The sequence below is a fragment of the Penicillium bovifimosum genome, assembly GCF_028826915.1.
Source record: "Penicillium bovifimosum strain IBT 22155 chromosome Unknown utg000001l_segment0_segment0, whole genome shotgun sequence".
In the NCBI taxonomy this organism is placed as follows: Eukaryota; Fungi; Ascomycota; class Eurotiomycetes; order Eurotiales; family Aspergillaceae; genus Penicillium; species Penicillium bovifimosum.
This window is the reverse complement of record NW_026622710.1, coordinates 536,284-552,456: the sequence shown is the minus strand read 5'-3', so window position 1 is coordinate 552,456 and position 16,173 is coordinate 536,284. Positions and strand designations below refer to the sequence as shown.

Genomic DNA, 16,173 nt, shown 5'->3' with positions numbered 1-16,173 from the left:
TAGCATCTCTCGCTACACCCTCAGCGGCTCTTCAACTTTTCTATTCAGCTCCTCACCATCCACCTAGTCTCCTATTGCGGCATATACTGCTAGCATCAGACCGCCAACATGGCTGAGGAGATTACCATTGACGACACCAACTTTTACAACCGCCTCTCTAGCTTTTATGCCTCATGGAAGGCCGACAGGCGCTCGGGCAATGCCCTCTTCGGCAACGCAGGGTCTATGGTCATTTTGATGGGCAAGACCGACGAGGAGAATTCCTTCCAGAAGAACAACGCCATGCATGTGGGTGACTGATCTCCCGTCGTGCTGTCCGGTTATGAACGAGGCTGGGATCCTGATGGCAGTGTCGCTGACTGGCTTCGTCTTTAGTTTTGGCTTCTTGGGTATGAATTCCCAGCCACCCTATTTGTCCTCACGACCGAATCGATCTATGTGGTCACTACAGCCAAGAAAGGTGATATTTAATATATGTGTGTTGTACTGGTCACAGCTGATGGGATAAATTGCAGCGAAACACCTCGAGCCACTGAAAGGGGGCAAGATCCCACTCGAGATCTTGGTCACCACCAAAGATCCAGAAACGAAAACAAAAGCATTTGAAAAATGCTTGGATGTTATCAAAGGCGCGGGGGTGAGCTTTAGATGAGCTTTAAACACTGATTTGGTCTTCTCTGGGCTAACCACTGTATATGCAGAACAAAGTCGGTACTTTGCCCAAGAGTACGGCCTCGGGGCCCTTCGCGGATGAATGGAAACGTGCATTTGCAGAAATATCGAAAGAAGTGGAGGAGGTTGACATAACACCCGCACTTTCGGCTGCTTTTGCAATCAAAGATTCTGATGAACTGGTTGGTTCACCTATGACAGTGCGCTCAAGCGAAATTGACATTCACTAACACAATATCAAGGTCTCGATTCGCAATGCCTCCAGAGCATGCAGTGGCTTAATGTCAGAGTACTTCGTCGATGAGATGTCTCGTTTGCTCGACGAAGAAAAGAAAATGACACACAAGGCTCTCGCCGCGAAAGTTGATGCCAAGATTGACGATGCGAAATTCTTCAACAAACTGGCGCGGCTACCCTCAGACTTCGACCCTCAGCAGATTGACTGGGCTTACGGCCCTGTAATTCAAAGCGGAGGGGTCTACGATCTGAAGCTCACGGCGACACCCGACAGCAGAAACCTTGAACCGGGTATCATTCTATCCAGCTTCGGAATCAGGTACAAGACATATAGTTCCCTTATTGCGCGTACCTATTTGGTTGATCCCACCAAATCACAAGAAGCAAATTATGCCTTTCTGCTGAGTCTTCATGAAGCAACCATGAAAGAGATTCGGGATGGCGTGGTAGCCAAAGATGTTTACAACAAGGCTATGGGTCTCGTTCGGTCTAAGAAGCCCGAATTGGAGGCACACTTCCTGAAGAATGTCGGTGCGGGCATTGGAATTGAGCTGCGCGATGCCAATATGGTCCTCAACTCCAAAAACAACCGTGTCCTGAAAAATGGCATGACACTGTCCATCACGATTGGACTGACTGATGTGAAGGATCCAGAGTCGAAGAGCGCCAAGAATGGCGGATACTCTATGGTCATCACTGACACGATTCGCGTTGGAGAAAGCGGGCCTCACATTTTCACCAAAGACGCTGGGATCGACATGGACTCGATCTCTTTCTATTTCGGCGATGAGGAAGAGCCCGAGAAGCCCGTCAAAGAGAAGAAGGAGACAAAGTCCAGTGCGATTGCTGGTAGAAACGTCACGAGGACAAAGCTTCGTGCTGAACGGCCCACCCAGGTCAACGAAGGAGCCGAAGCCCGTCGTCGGGAGCACCAGAAAGAGCTCGCTGCGAAGAAGACGAAGGAGGGCCTGGAGCGGTTCGCTGGTACCACTGGAGATGATAACGGGGTTGCACAAAAGAAGTTCAAGCGTTTTGAGTCTTACAAGCGAGACAACCAACTGCCTGCTAAGGTCAAGGATCTTACCGTTTATGTCGACCTGAAAACCTCGACTGTGATTGTGCCTATCATGGGCCGGCCTGTTCCCTTCCACATCAACACCATAAAGAATGCCAGCAAAAGCGATGAGGGAGAGTACGCCTACCTACGGATCAACTTCCTATCGCCGGGCCAGGGTGTTGGTCGGAAAGATGACCAACCTTTTGAAGATCTGTCGGCCCATTTTGTCCGCAACCTCACTCTCCGGTCCAAGGACAATGATCGTCTTGCACGAGTTGCCCAAGATATCACTGAACTGCGCAAGACGGCTCTACGCCGAGAGCAGGAGAAGAAGGAACTGGAGGATGTCGTGGAGCAGGATAAACTGGTTGAAATCAGGAACCGACGCCCCGTTAAACTCCCTGACGTTTATCTGCGACCTCCTTTGGACGGTAAGCGAGTTCCCGGAGAAGTCGAGATCCATCAAAATGGTCTTCGGTACCTATCGCCTTTCCGCAACGAGCATGTTGATGTGCTCTTCAGCAACGTAAAGCATCTTTTCTTCCAGCCATGCGCCCATGAATTGATTGTCTTGATTCATGTACATCTCAAAACGCCGATCATGATCGGAAAGCGGAAGACAAAGGACATCCAGTTTTACCGCGAGGCCACGGAGATGCAATTCGATGAGACTGGAAATCGTCGGCGCAAGCACCGCTACGGAGATGAGGAGGAGTTTGAGGCTGAACAGGAAGAGAGACGGCGTAGAGCTGCGTTGGACCGTGAGTTCAAGGCTTTCGCCGAGAAAATTGCAGACGCTGGCAAAGACGAGGGTGTTGATGTCGATATCCCATTCAGGGAGATCGGCTTCACTGGCGTGCCCAATCGCTCCAACGTCTTGATTCAACCGACTACAGATGCTCTTGTCCAGCTTACTGAGCCTCCTTTTACGACGGTCACGCTGAATGAGATCGAGATTGCTCATTTGGAGAGAGTTCAGGTAATTACTTCCATAAACTGTCATTGTATCAGTACAATCTACTAACACGTGCACAGTTTGGACTCAAAAATTTCGACATGGTCCTTATTTTCAAAGATTTCCGCCGGACTCCCGTTCATATTAACACGATTCCCGTTGAAGCACTCGAAGGTGTCAAGGACTGGCTTGATTCTGTTGATATTGCCTTCACCGAGGGTCCACTGAACCTGAACTGGACCACGATCATGAAGACAGTGGTCAGTGATCCATATGGTTTCTTCGCTGATGGCGGCTGGTCTTTCTTGTCCGCCGAATCGGACTCTGAGAATGGCTCAGATGAGGAGGAGGAGTCGGCTTTCGAGCTATCCGAATCGGAACTTGCAGCTGGAGACGAGAGTTCTGAGGAGGACAGTGAATTTGACGATGATGCGAGCGCCGATGCCAGCGATGAAGAGTTCAGCGGTGATGAAGAGAGTGGGGAGGACTGGGATGAACTCGAGGAAAAGGCGAAACGTAAAGACAAAGAGACCAACCTTGAGGAGAACGATCGTGGTACGAAACGCAAACGCTAATCGAACGTGGTGACCATTCTTACTAGGGCACCAATCGTTGCTTTCTTGCATGTTGTGTGTACGTTGTCCTTCATGCGCTAGCTCATGGACGGTAACGATGGGCCACTGTTCTTCTTGCTGATTGGCAGGGGGAAGACCGACACAAGTCATGATATTAATCAGGAGGAAAGGTAGTCGCTCGTCTGTACTTTATTCAGTTTAAATCATATTCATACGGAGTTCTCTTTTCTCCACGGGTAATATGTATCTCAAATTGCAGCATCAATGCCAGACTAGATGGGTTGTTTATAGACATACAGATATACGGGATTGTACCTGGCTTGTTGCCAGTCACAGGTGACTACCAAGCGATGGAAAGAGACTGTTGGCTATATGAGGTGAGAACGCGACAAAATCCACATCTGGGGCTAAGGTCGCGGGAAACAGACGTGTAAGGCAAGCGATCTCAAGCACTATGCATTACTTCCCCTCGCGCATCGAGGTCCACATACTTCGCATGCGTTGTCCCTGTCCGGGTGTGAAGCTCTCATAGCACACGTCAGACGAATAATCCATGAAGTTATGGATCTCATCCTGCCCAGGCGAGTCCGGGCACGAATCCTTCCGGGCAGGGCACCCATCTGTCGGAGTGGACTGTTGTGGTGTGTCACTTATATAATCCCCGGGGTTATCTGCCGAGCAGGATTCTCCCTGGAATGTATGTAGAAGGCCATTCCAGTGACCGATTTCGTGAATGGCAGTTCCACCTCGATTGTAAAGATCCAAAGAGCCACCGGGCATGGTCTTAGCCAAAATATTGCAGCCATCCTTCACGTAGTGGGAGGCTGGGCTACTGGCATTCACACTCGGATCAGGCAAGGTACAGAATCCAAGGACACTCGATGCCAGGTCATTGCTGCTGCTTGCCCCCTTTGCTCGAAAGCGCGCCCTGCTTGCCCAGGAGCAGCCTGGAGATCGGTTTGGAAATAAACGTTCAATGTCCGATAGCTTCCTTTACGAAGGGCTGTTTTCATAGCCATATCATCCGCATTACTTGCCCATACATCATTGACATGACGGGTCACGCCTTGCAACCTATAGGAAATGCCAGCGTCTGCATAGGATTGTTGCAGAATAGAGAGCTATGGGTAGAGTTGAATTAGCACCAACATGCCCTTTTGAACGGAAAGGCAGAACTGACCTGTGAATCAATCATATCATCAGAGACCTGAGCAATCTCTGACTTGCTGCTGATGATATGGAACCAGGTATCGATCTCAATCGGAACCATCCTGGCCTGCGAACTGCCAAATTCTGCTTCATCCGACTTTAGGCGGGCTACTTCAGAGACAAATTCTGGGCCAGGGTCTTCAGTGGCACAGACACCTCTTCTCTGGACAGTAAGGGGGCTGCACTCAACATGCAGACACAGGACCATGACAAGGACCACAAGCTGAGTAAATGAGCGACAGATCATGTTGGCGTTGGGAGCCCTTGGGTATTGATGCTCCCCCTTCACGCCTGTTTCAGAGAAGAGAACGGATGGGGTGGATAAAAACGAAACTAAACGAGTGTATGGAGTAAAGAGAGACAGAGGAAGAAGAGGTAAGAATTGAAATGGAACAGAACATGAAACTCCTCAGCCTTGAAATACACCAATCTGTCGTATCATAGGCATATGACTGGGATTTCCCCAACCCTAAACATGCCATCAACGCCTAATTCCATGATCCGAAGGAATGCGGCGTCACACGGGAATGCACATCATGAGCAAAGAATGCGAGCATTTCAAAGATCAGCATAGGAAGAGCGCGGAAGAACTAGATTGGTATGTCGGAGTTTCTTGAGCTTCCTCGAACCAGATGAGGTCACCACAAGGCTCAGAAAAGAATGTCGTTGAATGGCAATGTCAAGTTAGATACATGGATATAACACCATGCTAAACACCAATTTCCCGGAAATCCCAATGGATATTTACATGTCTGAAACATCGAATACTTGAATAGTATTTGAAGCACTCGGGGGAGAGAGACAGAAAAAGAAAAAAGAGAGAACGCCAAAGCAGAACAGACAGAACGGAAGTGGAACATAATTAAGGGGCATTGGAGCCATACCTATCATCCCGTCCTGTTGCGACGGCAGTGTTCGGCTGATTTGAATCCCAAGTAAGATATGTGTGATCACCAAGTTTCCTGTAGACCCCGAAAGTTAGCCTGTTGAATCTCAACGAGCAACAGATGTTAAGAGCAAAGTCATACCTCGGACGCACTAAATGTGCTACAGTGAAGAGAGCCCCAAGAAGTACGCAAATTCCTCCAACGACTATATAGGCAATGCCCATGAAAGGGTTCTTTCCTCCAAGAACTGTCCGAGTGGAGATCAAGATCGATTTTGTTCCAGCATATTTGGTGACATTGAAATCTGAAATCCAATTAGCAAAGGCAAATAAACAAGGCAGTCATAGAGAACATACTATCACCAATGTCAATCGCATAGGTCCCAGCGGGCATGCCATGTGTGTCGTTACGGCGAGAAAGCTTGCTGAATGATGGCAAACCAGCTGTTCTCATCCAAACCATGAAATCTTCATTTTCATGCAAGTTGGGAATGCTTTTATAAACGCCATCTTGACTGGCCCAAGCCCAATTGGGGGGTGGTAGCACTTGATCCGAGGTGTATTTCGTCTGCTTGATGAGTTCCTTGTCACTGTCCCACGCGATACCCTTCTTAGTCATTTCGTAGAAGGTGGTCTCATTGCCGGTTTCATTCGGGTCTTGGACCAACGGCTGCATTATGGTATCGTTGAAGAACGAGTTGGCGATCAGGCCACATGGATAGTAGACCTTGTGAGCAGTGGTGTTGACCGCCAACGGGTCGCATGGGCCACCCTTGATTGTATTGTAAGAGACAGCGTCTCCTTTCAGCTGATTCAAATCCAATGAGGCGACATATCGGCGATGGTTTTGATAGAAGTTGGTGAGGCGATAGTACATGAAAACAGGTGCTGGAAGCTCGTTGGGGATCTCGAAAAGAAGACGGCAGGTGATGGCGCCCGAGTCATTTGACTTTCTCCAGCTGGGGGGCGTAAAAGGCTTAGATGATTTGAAGGTCGCAGAGTAACGAGGAACGAAATCATAACCGTTGGTCGGTGCCAGGGTCGCGCAGTCGGAGTAATCGATCGAGATTTCTTGGACCTAAGCACATGGATCGTCAGAGATATTTCGAGCACGGAGACATGGGATTTGAGCATACGAGAGAGCTTGCCCATAGGAGAACACCACCGATTGGGGCGAAAATAACGCCAACGATGAAAAACAGAGGGAGAACGCTCTTAGGGGTCAAGATTGGTCTGGCGAAGGGGTTAGTACCAACAGAACCTGGACAAAACAATATGGATCTCAAGCTCACTGCCATGCTTTCAGTCGTTGCTGGCGAAAAGCAGTATCTGGGTGAACAGGTTAGTCTTAGCAAAGGCTTTGTGAAGACCCATCCAGGACCTACTGGCTGGTCGGCGAGTCTTTGGCTTTTTGTCATCATCGTCCCTCGTACGCTGTTCCTCAATGGACTCAGCACGAGTCACCCCATCCTGAGACATGGCTTCCACTTCCACTTTTCAGAATGATTCAGGAGAGGAACTGGGAGATGGAAGTCAGGCTGATGATAAGAGAAGGGATACGTCAAAAAAAGGTGGCGCCGGACTGTCGGAGGATTACGATCGCCACCGCTTTAGTTTAAATTAGAAACACCTCCACATCCAACACATCAAACTGTATGTACGATCTGATGTACTCTTTTCTACCTTATCTTGACTGAACCGCTTGATCAAAATAGATTACATGTCAATGTGGATTTCAATTTCAATTCATGTACAATTTGATGTACGAATACCAATATCAGGTCAGGGTATCAAGCCTTATCATATGTGCTATTGACGTTCTGAAAGGGAGAACCACGAAGCAAGACCAAGTGCAAGATGAGAAAAAAACAAAACACCCATGGCTAACCAAGCCTGCCCTCTTAGACCGAATGGAAATTCAAGCACCTAACGCCATAGCCAGCAATCAAGGTTAAAGAGTAAACCCATGTATGCGGGGTGAGAGGGGAATAGAACAAGGGAGTAAAGTGAGCAAAAAAGCAGAACAACAAGGGGGAATCTTGAGAATGGAAAGAACGTGTCGTAAAAAGTCGTGAAAAAAGTAGCAAGGGAAGAAATTGAAAGGCAGACTGCAGATCTGTAAGTACCCGTGCATTGACTTGGTCAGGTTCAGCAAGATGGATTAATAGTCGTGAGCTGTACTTCGCATTTGCGGACACTGAGGTCGTGTCAGTTGATGGAAATGATGTCTTGGTGGCTCAGCCGGTCGATAGGGAAAAGGGGGGGGAGAGAGAGACATAGGGGTCATAAATCAGCGGCATTGTAATTCACGTCATGCACAACCAGCTGCCATCACACCAGATATTGGCGGAAGAGTTCGGCATCAAACCAACCCACACGTTCATAAGCAGTCCAAAGTTTGCTGGCTTTGTTGACGTCGATCTTGCAGGCCTGCTGAGCATCCGTTTTACGGAATTCTTTGCCCACACCGAGAGCTCGAACCCGAGCCTCGAAAATACGACGCTTGCTGCATAAATAGGTCGCACATGACAGTCTGAGGGTGGAGGCCAGATTGAGCTCGGCCGGACTGAGCATATGTCTGTCCGGGTCATTGCTAAGGTCCAACATCTGCCCTTTCCAATCCGCCTTCAATGCTTTAGAATTGTTCCCTAGCGTATCCGCCGGCGGCGAATAATCCTTGAGTGAGTGGTAATCGGTGTCGTCACGATTCGTGCCTAGAGCACGCGGTTTGGGGATTGGAGTCTGTGGAGTATCGAACGTGTCGAACACCTGCTGCTTTGGAGTGGACTTGGGGGTGCGCTTGACCCGGACACGTTGCGCGCGCGGTTGAACTCCTGTTTTCTTCGCCGGGGCTGGGGCAATCTTCTTCAACTTAGGCTCGTAATCTCCAGGGCGATGACGATTCATCATGAGAATTTGACGCTCCAGTATGTCGCGTTCCTCCCGAGCCCAAGCAGCCGGGTTGCGATTATACAGGGTTGAAACGATAGGAACACAGGAGAGCGCCAGGAGATATTCATCTCGTGTTGGTTTGTTCGACTTATTGCGAAACATAGCCATATGAGAATCAATGTGGCTTTCCACGAGCGCCTCTGCAGAAGCAGGGTGAACGGGTCCGAACAACGGCTCATCGGCGGCAGCGTCAGTAACGGAGTCCTGGCGAGGGAAAAGGAGAGGGTCCCTGGGAGACCCCACCTCCCTCTCGATTTGATCCGACACATGTGAATTGCTTTTCTTGTTCCCTGTGTACGGAGTAACAGGTGGCGATGGAAGGTCCATCTCTGACTGCGTCCGTTTCCGATTAATTGAGATAGGTGGAAGCTTTATGTCGCCAGGGGAAGATTCTCGGGGTTTTGCAAATGGCGAAATCGAAGTAGCAAAGCTCTCGAGTGGCTTGGTCTCGGGGGGTGACATAAGGCTGGAAACGGACGGGAGACGATGCATGGTGGGAGGCTGTGTGGCTGGCTGCCAGCCAGTGGATGAAGTCATTCCAGGTTAAATACCGCTGGGCCAGCGATAATTGGCGATGGTAAGGTTAAGTAGTCAATGTTGTCCAGGGAAACGGTTTCCAGAAGTTTTGGGGGATGGGGGAGATGGATACACCAGGTGATGTGAGAAGATGGATGGCGAAGGCTGATGAGCGGAGTGTTTATGGAACTCAATGGAAGTTGAATCACCAGGCGAAACAGATGATTTGTCAGGTCTACCTCTTTGTCTCTCTGAGTGGCGATAAACCAGACTTAAGTCTCGGCGTTAAGGCTCCAATGGCCGAATGAGTCAATATGATGAAGAGGGTGATAGTCCATCGATGGGGAATGGACCAAATGAAGGGGAATAGTGGAGAGAAAGATGGAAAGTAAGAAAGAGAGAGAGAGAGAGGAGAGAGGGGAATCGAGTAAGGAACCGGGATCGAAAGCGAACTGTGAGTCAGTTGGGATGGGGCTGAGGGTGATGATAAACTGCGGGGTGGCGCTTAGCGATGGAGAGTCCGAGTTTCTCCAAGGCTCATGAGACCAATGGACTGGCTGGAATAGGACTAGTGGAGGGTATCAGAGCGGGCATCAAGGGATCTGAGAGGGGGGAATTGGGCGTCATTTGAAAGGAACCAGCTGATCTCATCATTTGGTTCCCCCTCTTTATTTCAGTATGGTAATGGTACCAAGACCCTCATACATCACCAGGTTGAAAGTATTGTAGTATAGGTACCTTGATGTACATGGTTAGTAACTTGGCCAAGTATGTACCAGTACCAGAGTTCTCCTCGTCTCTTCTTTCCTGCCTAATCTCCGCTGCCACATGACAACATCCCATGCGGGCAATCACCTAATAAGAACAGCCGCAGGAGTAGGCCAATCATTAAAGAGCACCCCACCCCTGCCCCATGTGATCTATTACTGTAGATCTTTATCTTTGGATGTTCTTGTATTGCAATCTTCCAGTCTTCTCAATTCTTCTTAGGAAAAAGAAAATGTGACTTCACTTTTACTTGGTCAATCTGACTCAGAGAATTTGCAATCCCTTTTCTACCAATCAAAGAACTAGCATTTCAAGTGTGACTCATTGTAGTTAATGGGTGGTTTCTAATGTTAGAACACATGTTCAATGACTGCCTACCATGTACCTCAGGTCCATAAGTGATTTTCGTACTACAGTATGTACATATGCAACTCAAAGTCTACGGAGTAGATACTTCTATCTACAAAATGATAAACAAACATGATGTCATCTTCACATAGAGATACGACATATAACTAGCGTTTATGAAGAATGCTTCCAGCTGCTAGCTAGCAGCGCAGTTCTTCCTTATCCTGTCGTTTTCAACATGGTAATCTCTGTGTATACATGACCGCGCCAGAATCAATTACACAGTGCAGCATCATATGATATCTGTTGGAGCCCCTTTTACTACTGTGTGGAAATGAAGTTCATACTTCCTCTGTGTAGGTACGTATGTCCCCTACCCTCAACATCAACGTCGCCGTCCTTCTAAACTACCCACTAGTTGTTGAAAGCAAGAAAACTAGCCCCATCTAGGTCAGAGCACCCCCACTCGGTCGATTACTACTGTATACATATTACTGTGTACAAGGATGCGTCTTCAAATGCTGGTCTGTGCTTGAGTAGATAAGGCGTGTAGTCAACTACCTTGGACACTCGCAGTCCCACTTATGCAAAGCATCTGGGATTTATAGGCAAATATCCCAATCTGCTAGCATTCCCGACTCCGGAGCGCATCCCTCATTGAGTTCCTTGGAAAAAAGTGTCACGGATAAAGATCCTTGATTCCTTACAACCGGAGCCGGGAGTGATAATGCCACGAGCGACAGGGTTTAGTTACATATAAGACGGGAGTAGTCCAATGAGGTGGAACATGAGAACGTGCCAGGAATATGCAAGAGGTCTATGACCCTCGCTTGCCCTCTTCCTCTCCATCATTTGATAATCTGGTGTAAAGTGCACTCTTCATCTGAAGAGTTCTGTGACTCGTCATAGCATTTCATCAAGTGTCCTCTCTGCAGAGACTAGTGGATCAGTATCGGCACATTATGATGATGATGATGTATTGAATACATTTGCCCGATGTAGCTCGCTCTAATAATATGCTGCTATGCGGGACCCGGGAGTGTGTCAGGCCTGTCGACAGCTGGAAAGAGTGGTCGCCAGCCCACTGGGCAAAGCGAGGTTCCAACCAATCGCCCTCGAATGGAAAGATAAACACACAAAGTCAAAATGAACGTCATTCTACTCCTGATCACGGGTGTGACCAGGGTCTCGCTCCAACACACACCATCCCCACATCCCCTTCGCTCCAGCCGCCCAGTCTTGTCGACACCGCTTGCGTGTTCGCTTGGATCAAGGGAGTACAATGGACCTGACATGCACTCCTAATGGGCGCCATTCCTCTTCTTTTCCCGTCACACCGTCTACGGGGTCTTTGTCTCTGCTCTTTTGCCATCACCTTCTTCCTCGCCTAGTGCCATAGGACCAACTGTCCGAAATTGGCCCAAAAGACCGGTCTTGACCATGAATTCGACCACAATCCTGCGGGCCTCCGGCCGTGTCAGGAGTTCACCTCGATGGAGAGTGATTCCTTTGTCGGAGAGAGCGCGTTTCATCCAGTCTCGCTCGTCCCGGTGCAGGAGACATCCCAGCGGGACATGAGTTATCGTTCGATTTGCCAAGATCGCAACCATACCGCGCTGTTTCATGTCGGTTGATATGATACAGGACCCAGGTAAGCCCCTAGGCCAATTCGCCCAGTTGTAAGCTGCATCGGAATACACGTCGGCGCTTTCGCAAGCCTGACCAGTATTCTAGAGTCTTCTTTTTCGGTATCTCAATTAGGCGTTTCGTCGGTTGACTGGTCGTCTCCGTCGCCCACATCATCTTCCACTCCAACTTCGCTTCGCTGCGGCTGCGAGGCATGCCGCATGCGGCATGGCCCTCCGTCGAGAGGGTTATGTGGCCCGTCCGGGTCCTGCGCTGCTTATCTTGCGTGTTAGTCTGCGATCTCATTGCCAATGACTCCTTGATGTGCAAGAATCCATCTCAATTCTGTCCAGGCCCCTCTGCCAGCAAACCGCTGGATCGAGTCGAGGCATCCTGACAGATAGACCTGTCCCGATGGCATCCGTGGTCGCTTGAGTGCCTCTAGCGCTGCTTTAGTGTCCACAAAGGTGCATTTCTCGCCTGCTCAACCAGTGGTTATGTGCTTTCCAGAGCCATCGCGAGTGCCATCTCGATGGCTCGAAGTTCTGCCGCATATATGGTGGACAATTCATCATCTCCCACCTGGCTATGGGCATGTCAATCCACAAGGTCCACGACCGCTGTCGCTCCAATCCTTCCATCAATTCCGCTGCCGTCAGTGTACAAAATCAGGGGCATTTCTTCTGGACCTTTTGTCAGGATCTGATTATGACGGTTGACCGCAACTTCTCTATCCCCAATGATCACCTTTTGGCGGTGCCTGCCATGGTGCTTGGATGAATGCTTTCCGACTGCCCCAGTTCTTCGACAAAGGTCCCGGGGGAGCCGTGAGGCATCTGTCCGCCTGCCAGGTCTGCGCCTCCATGGGTGTCCATCCAGCCCAGTCTCTCTTTTCTGCCGGTCAGCACCATAGCATCAATCATGGGACGGCGAATACCGGCCCTGTTCGTAGTCGCAAGCTGTTTCTTTCACTAATCGGTTCATGTGAACAGAGATAGGTGGTAGGTGAAGCTCGACGTTCAGTGCCTCTGCTGCCGTGGTCTTGAAAGCTCCGCTGGTGAGACATGCTGCCCGTTTCTGTATTGCTGCGAAAGACTTGCAGTTTGCGCATGCCTTGAACCTATTGATGAGCATTAGTTGGACGTCGTTTCCTGAGTTTGTGTAGTAGACGTGCACGGGAGACATTGTCTATGCTCCAGACACGTCCAGCAGCAGCAGAGCCACCACTGGCTTGCCCTTCCCCAAGTGGTTTTGATTCAGTCGATGATAATGTGGATAGCATGATCAATGGATATGCCCTTTCGCACGCCTAGATGGGTTCGTGAGAGTAAGCCCCGTTGGTTTCTGCTGTAGCTGATTCGTCGTGTAAGTGGTGTAATGGTTTAGTTAGACCCGCTTCTCACTATGGCCCTGCACGCTGCCGTAGCTTTTCCCCGCACGCTCCGGTTCTGCCACCGCCCTGACCGCTACTTCTACACAGTAGAGTTAACTATTGTTCTGGTTGTTCCGCTCCTTCTCTTCTTCGAGCTTTTCGTTCACTGCATGTGGCCTAGCCAGTATTAAATCAATTTGGCTTGAGCCGTTCACACGTTGTGCGACAACTGCCTCCAGAAACTTCCCGAGCGTTGTTCAGCAGCGCGACGGATCGGAAGGAATTTGCGGGCTGGTAGTCGCTTTTACCTTGCTTTCGGAGCACAACTGTGATTGAGCGCTGGAAATGTGACGGGTTGTATCCCGTGTTTATGCATGCGTTGAATAACTGAACCAGTGTTTCCAGAATTACCGGTACCCCGATGAGCTTGTGCCAGAGAGAGTTCGGTATACCGTCTCCTCCGGGCGCTGCCCCTACTTTCGCTCCTCGTACCGCCTCCTATAACTATCTCGGGCGATGATTAATGGAAACTCAATTTGCCGTGGGTACAGGAATGAGTCTGTCGGTTAGATCAGCTGGCGGTGGTGTTGGGAAGAAGGCAATTGTAAGGAGGGGAGTCCCAAGATACTGGATGGGGTAGTGGACGACCCAATAGCAAAGGACTAAGGTCAGGTTGAAGGATGCATGAACCGATAAGATAAGAAGATGCGGAGTAATGCGGAGTAATACGGAGGTTTGCACTTCGGGTTCTTGTTAGATCCTCAAGAATCAATTGATGTTTCTACCCACCAAAAGATATCCTTGATTCGTATCGTCTATCTTATTGCCTTCAGCAACAAACTGTCACGGGGTATATCAATCAGAGGGTGACAGGTCACTGATCCTTTGAAGTCATGTGTTATATCAATCAAAGGGGACATGTCACTGATCCTTTGAAGTGCTGACGTGAGCTGACGTGTGATGATTTGAAATCATGTGTTGATATCTTTGTTGGTTCATGATCTCTTTATTTGTTCATCATCTCTGGTGTGGCTGAGCATCATGGGGTTAGAGATCATGTATCTATAAATCTACTGATCGAGCCGGCCTGGGAAAGGCAAGAATCAGTCTCTGTTCTACTACTGAATCTATCAAGTCTTATTCTTCACATCCATTTTCTTCTTACCTAGTTGACAGGTCTTCTGTCCTGTAAACAGTCACCCTAACACAAACCTCTGTATTACTCCGCATCTTCTTATCTTATCACCTCAGTCCTTTGCTATCCGTGCCTTTTAGCTTCCCACCCATTGGGTCGTCCACTACCCCACCAATCTCTTGGGACTCCCTCCCTTGACATGCCATTGAGGCGATCCTGACCCCTCAGGTTCTTCACGGCGAATGTGTCGCAATTGGCATGGTGAAGGAAGCCGAGCTTGCGAGGCATCTGGGTATCCTGAAAGATGTTGCTGTGGCTCGTGTGGTCAAGTGCATCTCAGCCTATGGCTTGCCCACCTCCATGAAAGATGCACGTGTTCGCAAGTGTTACGCGTAGCCGACTGGTCACGGTGAGTTAGGATAACTTTGGGTTATACTTGCCTGATCCTAGCTGCGGATTCCAAGAGTATCTCTCAATCGTACCGTTGCTTCGCAAAGCCTTACTGCGGGATGGATCCTGTTGAGTGTCTTGCAGAACGTGCCAGAAGTGCGCGCCGAGTAAGTCAATCACCGAGTATTGCTACTGAGTGAATCCCCTACTCGTAGGTTGGGTTGTCTTGAGGGTGAACTGTGAAGTGCAAAGTACTAAAGGTAGTAACCAAGTAACAATGTGCAATTGATCGCGAAGAACTAAATACATGATGCTGAAATGAGTGTCCTTATATATCCAGTCCTTCCTATCGCCGATGAGTCGGGACTCATCGCCGATGCGCCAGAACTCATCGCTGATGAGTCCATCCTATCACTGATAGGATGTAGTCACGTGGGGTTTTTACCGTGCTTCCCACATTTAGGGCGTAATCTCGGTGCTGGTAGAATGGTGGCCGTTTCCCGCGTCGCGCTAACCGTCTCATGGAGTAATAGGGTATTGTTCGCGACGGTTAGCCGCAGGCTGTTTCTTGCTCCTGCCCTGAATGTCTTTGCCTTGGGCCCCCTGGGGCATGCCCAAGTATACCGAAACACACGTGACAACGCTAATCCCTAGCGTCCGTAGAATGATTGGTTCACGGTTGCTACTCAAATAGCTGCGGCCCCCGCGCTTCCTTGAGGTCCGTAACAGCAAGTTGACTGCTGGCAAGCACTGCTCTGTGGATCAACTATTGTTCAACATGGCTTTGGACAAGAAGAATGATGGCCCTAAAAAGAAGGTTGTGCTCTTGTCAGCAATTGGCCGCACTCATGAGCCGAATGCAAGTGTCGTCTCCAATTCCGATATTGCTGTCGTTCTTTCTCCCAGCGTCGAGGTTCACCCCGGAGTGCCGAGTTCGCTCAATGTCACTTGCGCACCCCCGGATCCAAGAGTATCTCTAACCGTGCCCTCGTGCTTGCCGCGCTTGGCTCTGGTTCCTGTCGCATCAAGAATCTTTTGCACTCCGATGACACCGAGGCCATGCTGAATGCCTTGGAGCGGCTCGGTGTGGCGACCTTCTCCTGGGAAGAGGAAGGTGAGGTTCTCGTTGTGAACGGTAAAGGCGGAAAGATTGTCGGAAGCCCTTCGCCTTTGTACTTGGGTAGTGCTGGTACTGCTTCCAGATTCCTTACAGCAATCCGGAATTCCGCTTTTTGCTCGACTGTTTCTGCGAGAGTCCCAGGCGTTTGGGGATCTTTCAGCGAGGGAGTGATACCATTTCCTAGGTCCCATCTCTGGTTTCTTGCCCATTTGGCCAATCGCCACATACCCTGTGGGCCATCTTCAACGACCTGCTGGACTCGGCGCTGGTGCGCTTTTTTTGACGATTCACGTTTTCTTGTTGCGTGCTTTCGTGTAGCACATCCAGCTGTAGGGTCTTTGGTTCTCGTATGCCT

General features: G+C 49.5%; 6 protein-coding genes across 6 annotated transcripts; 2 read left to right on the top strand and 4 right to left on the bottom strand.

The window, feature by feature from the left end:
* Positions 1-108: 108 nt before the first annotated feature.
* On the top strand, positions 109-3,496 carry spt16 (chromatin-remodeling protein SPT16; the record flags this gene model as incomplete). The annotated part of the gene is made up of 6 exons (XM_056660956.1): positions 109-288; positions 376-460; positions 516-637; positions 702-854; positions 915-2,945; positions 3,002-3,496. The coding sequence occupies 6 exons, from the start codon at positions 109-111 to the stop codon at positions 3,494-3,496; spliced, it is 3,066 nt and encodes a 1,021-aa protein (XP_056526122.1).
* A 2,071-nt stretch (positions 3,497-5,567) lies between these two features.
* N7515_000211 (CDC50/LEM3 family protein) lies at positions 5,568-7,070 on the bottom strand (the record flags this gene model as incomplete). The annotated part of the gene is made up of 6 exons (XM_056660955.1): positions 5,568-5,667; positions 5,734-5,896; positions 5,949-6,669; positions 6,728-6,824; positions 6,884-6,920; positions 6,977-7,070. The coding sequence occupies 6 exons, from the start codon at positions 7,068-7,070 to the stop codon at positions 5,568-5,570; spliced, it is 1,212 nt and encodes a 403-aa protein (XP_056526121.1).
* Positions 7,071-7,922: 852 nt separating this feature from the next.
* N7515_000210 (SWIRM domain-containing protein) lies at positions 7,923-9,035 on the bottom strand (the record flags this gene model as incomplete). Its single annotated transcript, XM_056660954.1, has 1 exon — positions 7,923-9,035. One exon carries the CDS (start codon positions 9,033-9,035, stop codon positions 7,923-7,925), a length of 1,113 nt encoding a protein of 370 aa, XP_056526120.1.
* A 3,681-nt stretch (positions 9,036-12,716) lies between these two features.
* N7515_000209 (zinc knuckle domain protein) lies at positions 12,717-12,986 on the bottom strand (the record flags this gene model as incomplete). Its single annotated transcript, XM_056660953.1, has 1 exon — positions 12,717-12,986. The coding sequence occupies one exon, from the start codon at positions 12,984-12,986 to the stop codon at positions 12,717-12,719; it is 270 nt and encodes an 89-aa protein (XP_056526119.1).
* Positions 12,987-13,365: 379 nt separating this feature from the next.
* Positions 13,366-14,172, bottom strand: N7515_000208 (uncharacterized protein; the record flags this gene model as incomplete). Its single annotated transcript, XM_056660952.1, has 2 exons — positions 13,366-13,671; positions 14,119-14,172. 2 exons carry the CDS (start codon positions 14,170-14,172, stop codon positions 13,366-13,368), a joined length of 360 nt encoding a protein of 119 aa, XP_056526118.1.
* A 1,304-nt stretch (positions 14,173-15,476) lies between these two features.
* Positions 15,477-15,989, top strand: N7515_000207 (uncharacterized protein; the record flags this gene model as incomplete). The annotated part of the gene is given in 3 exon segments (XM_056660951.1): positions 15,477-15,590; positions 15,605-15,850; positions 15,912-15,989. The coding sequence occupies 3 exon segments, from the start codon at positions 15,477-15,479 to the stop codon at positions 15,987-15,989; spliced, it is 438 nt and encodes a 145-aa protein (XP_056526117.1).
* Between the last annotated feature and the right edge of the window lie 184 nt (positions 15,990-16,173).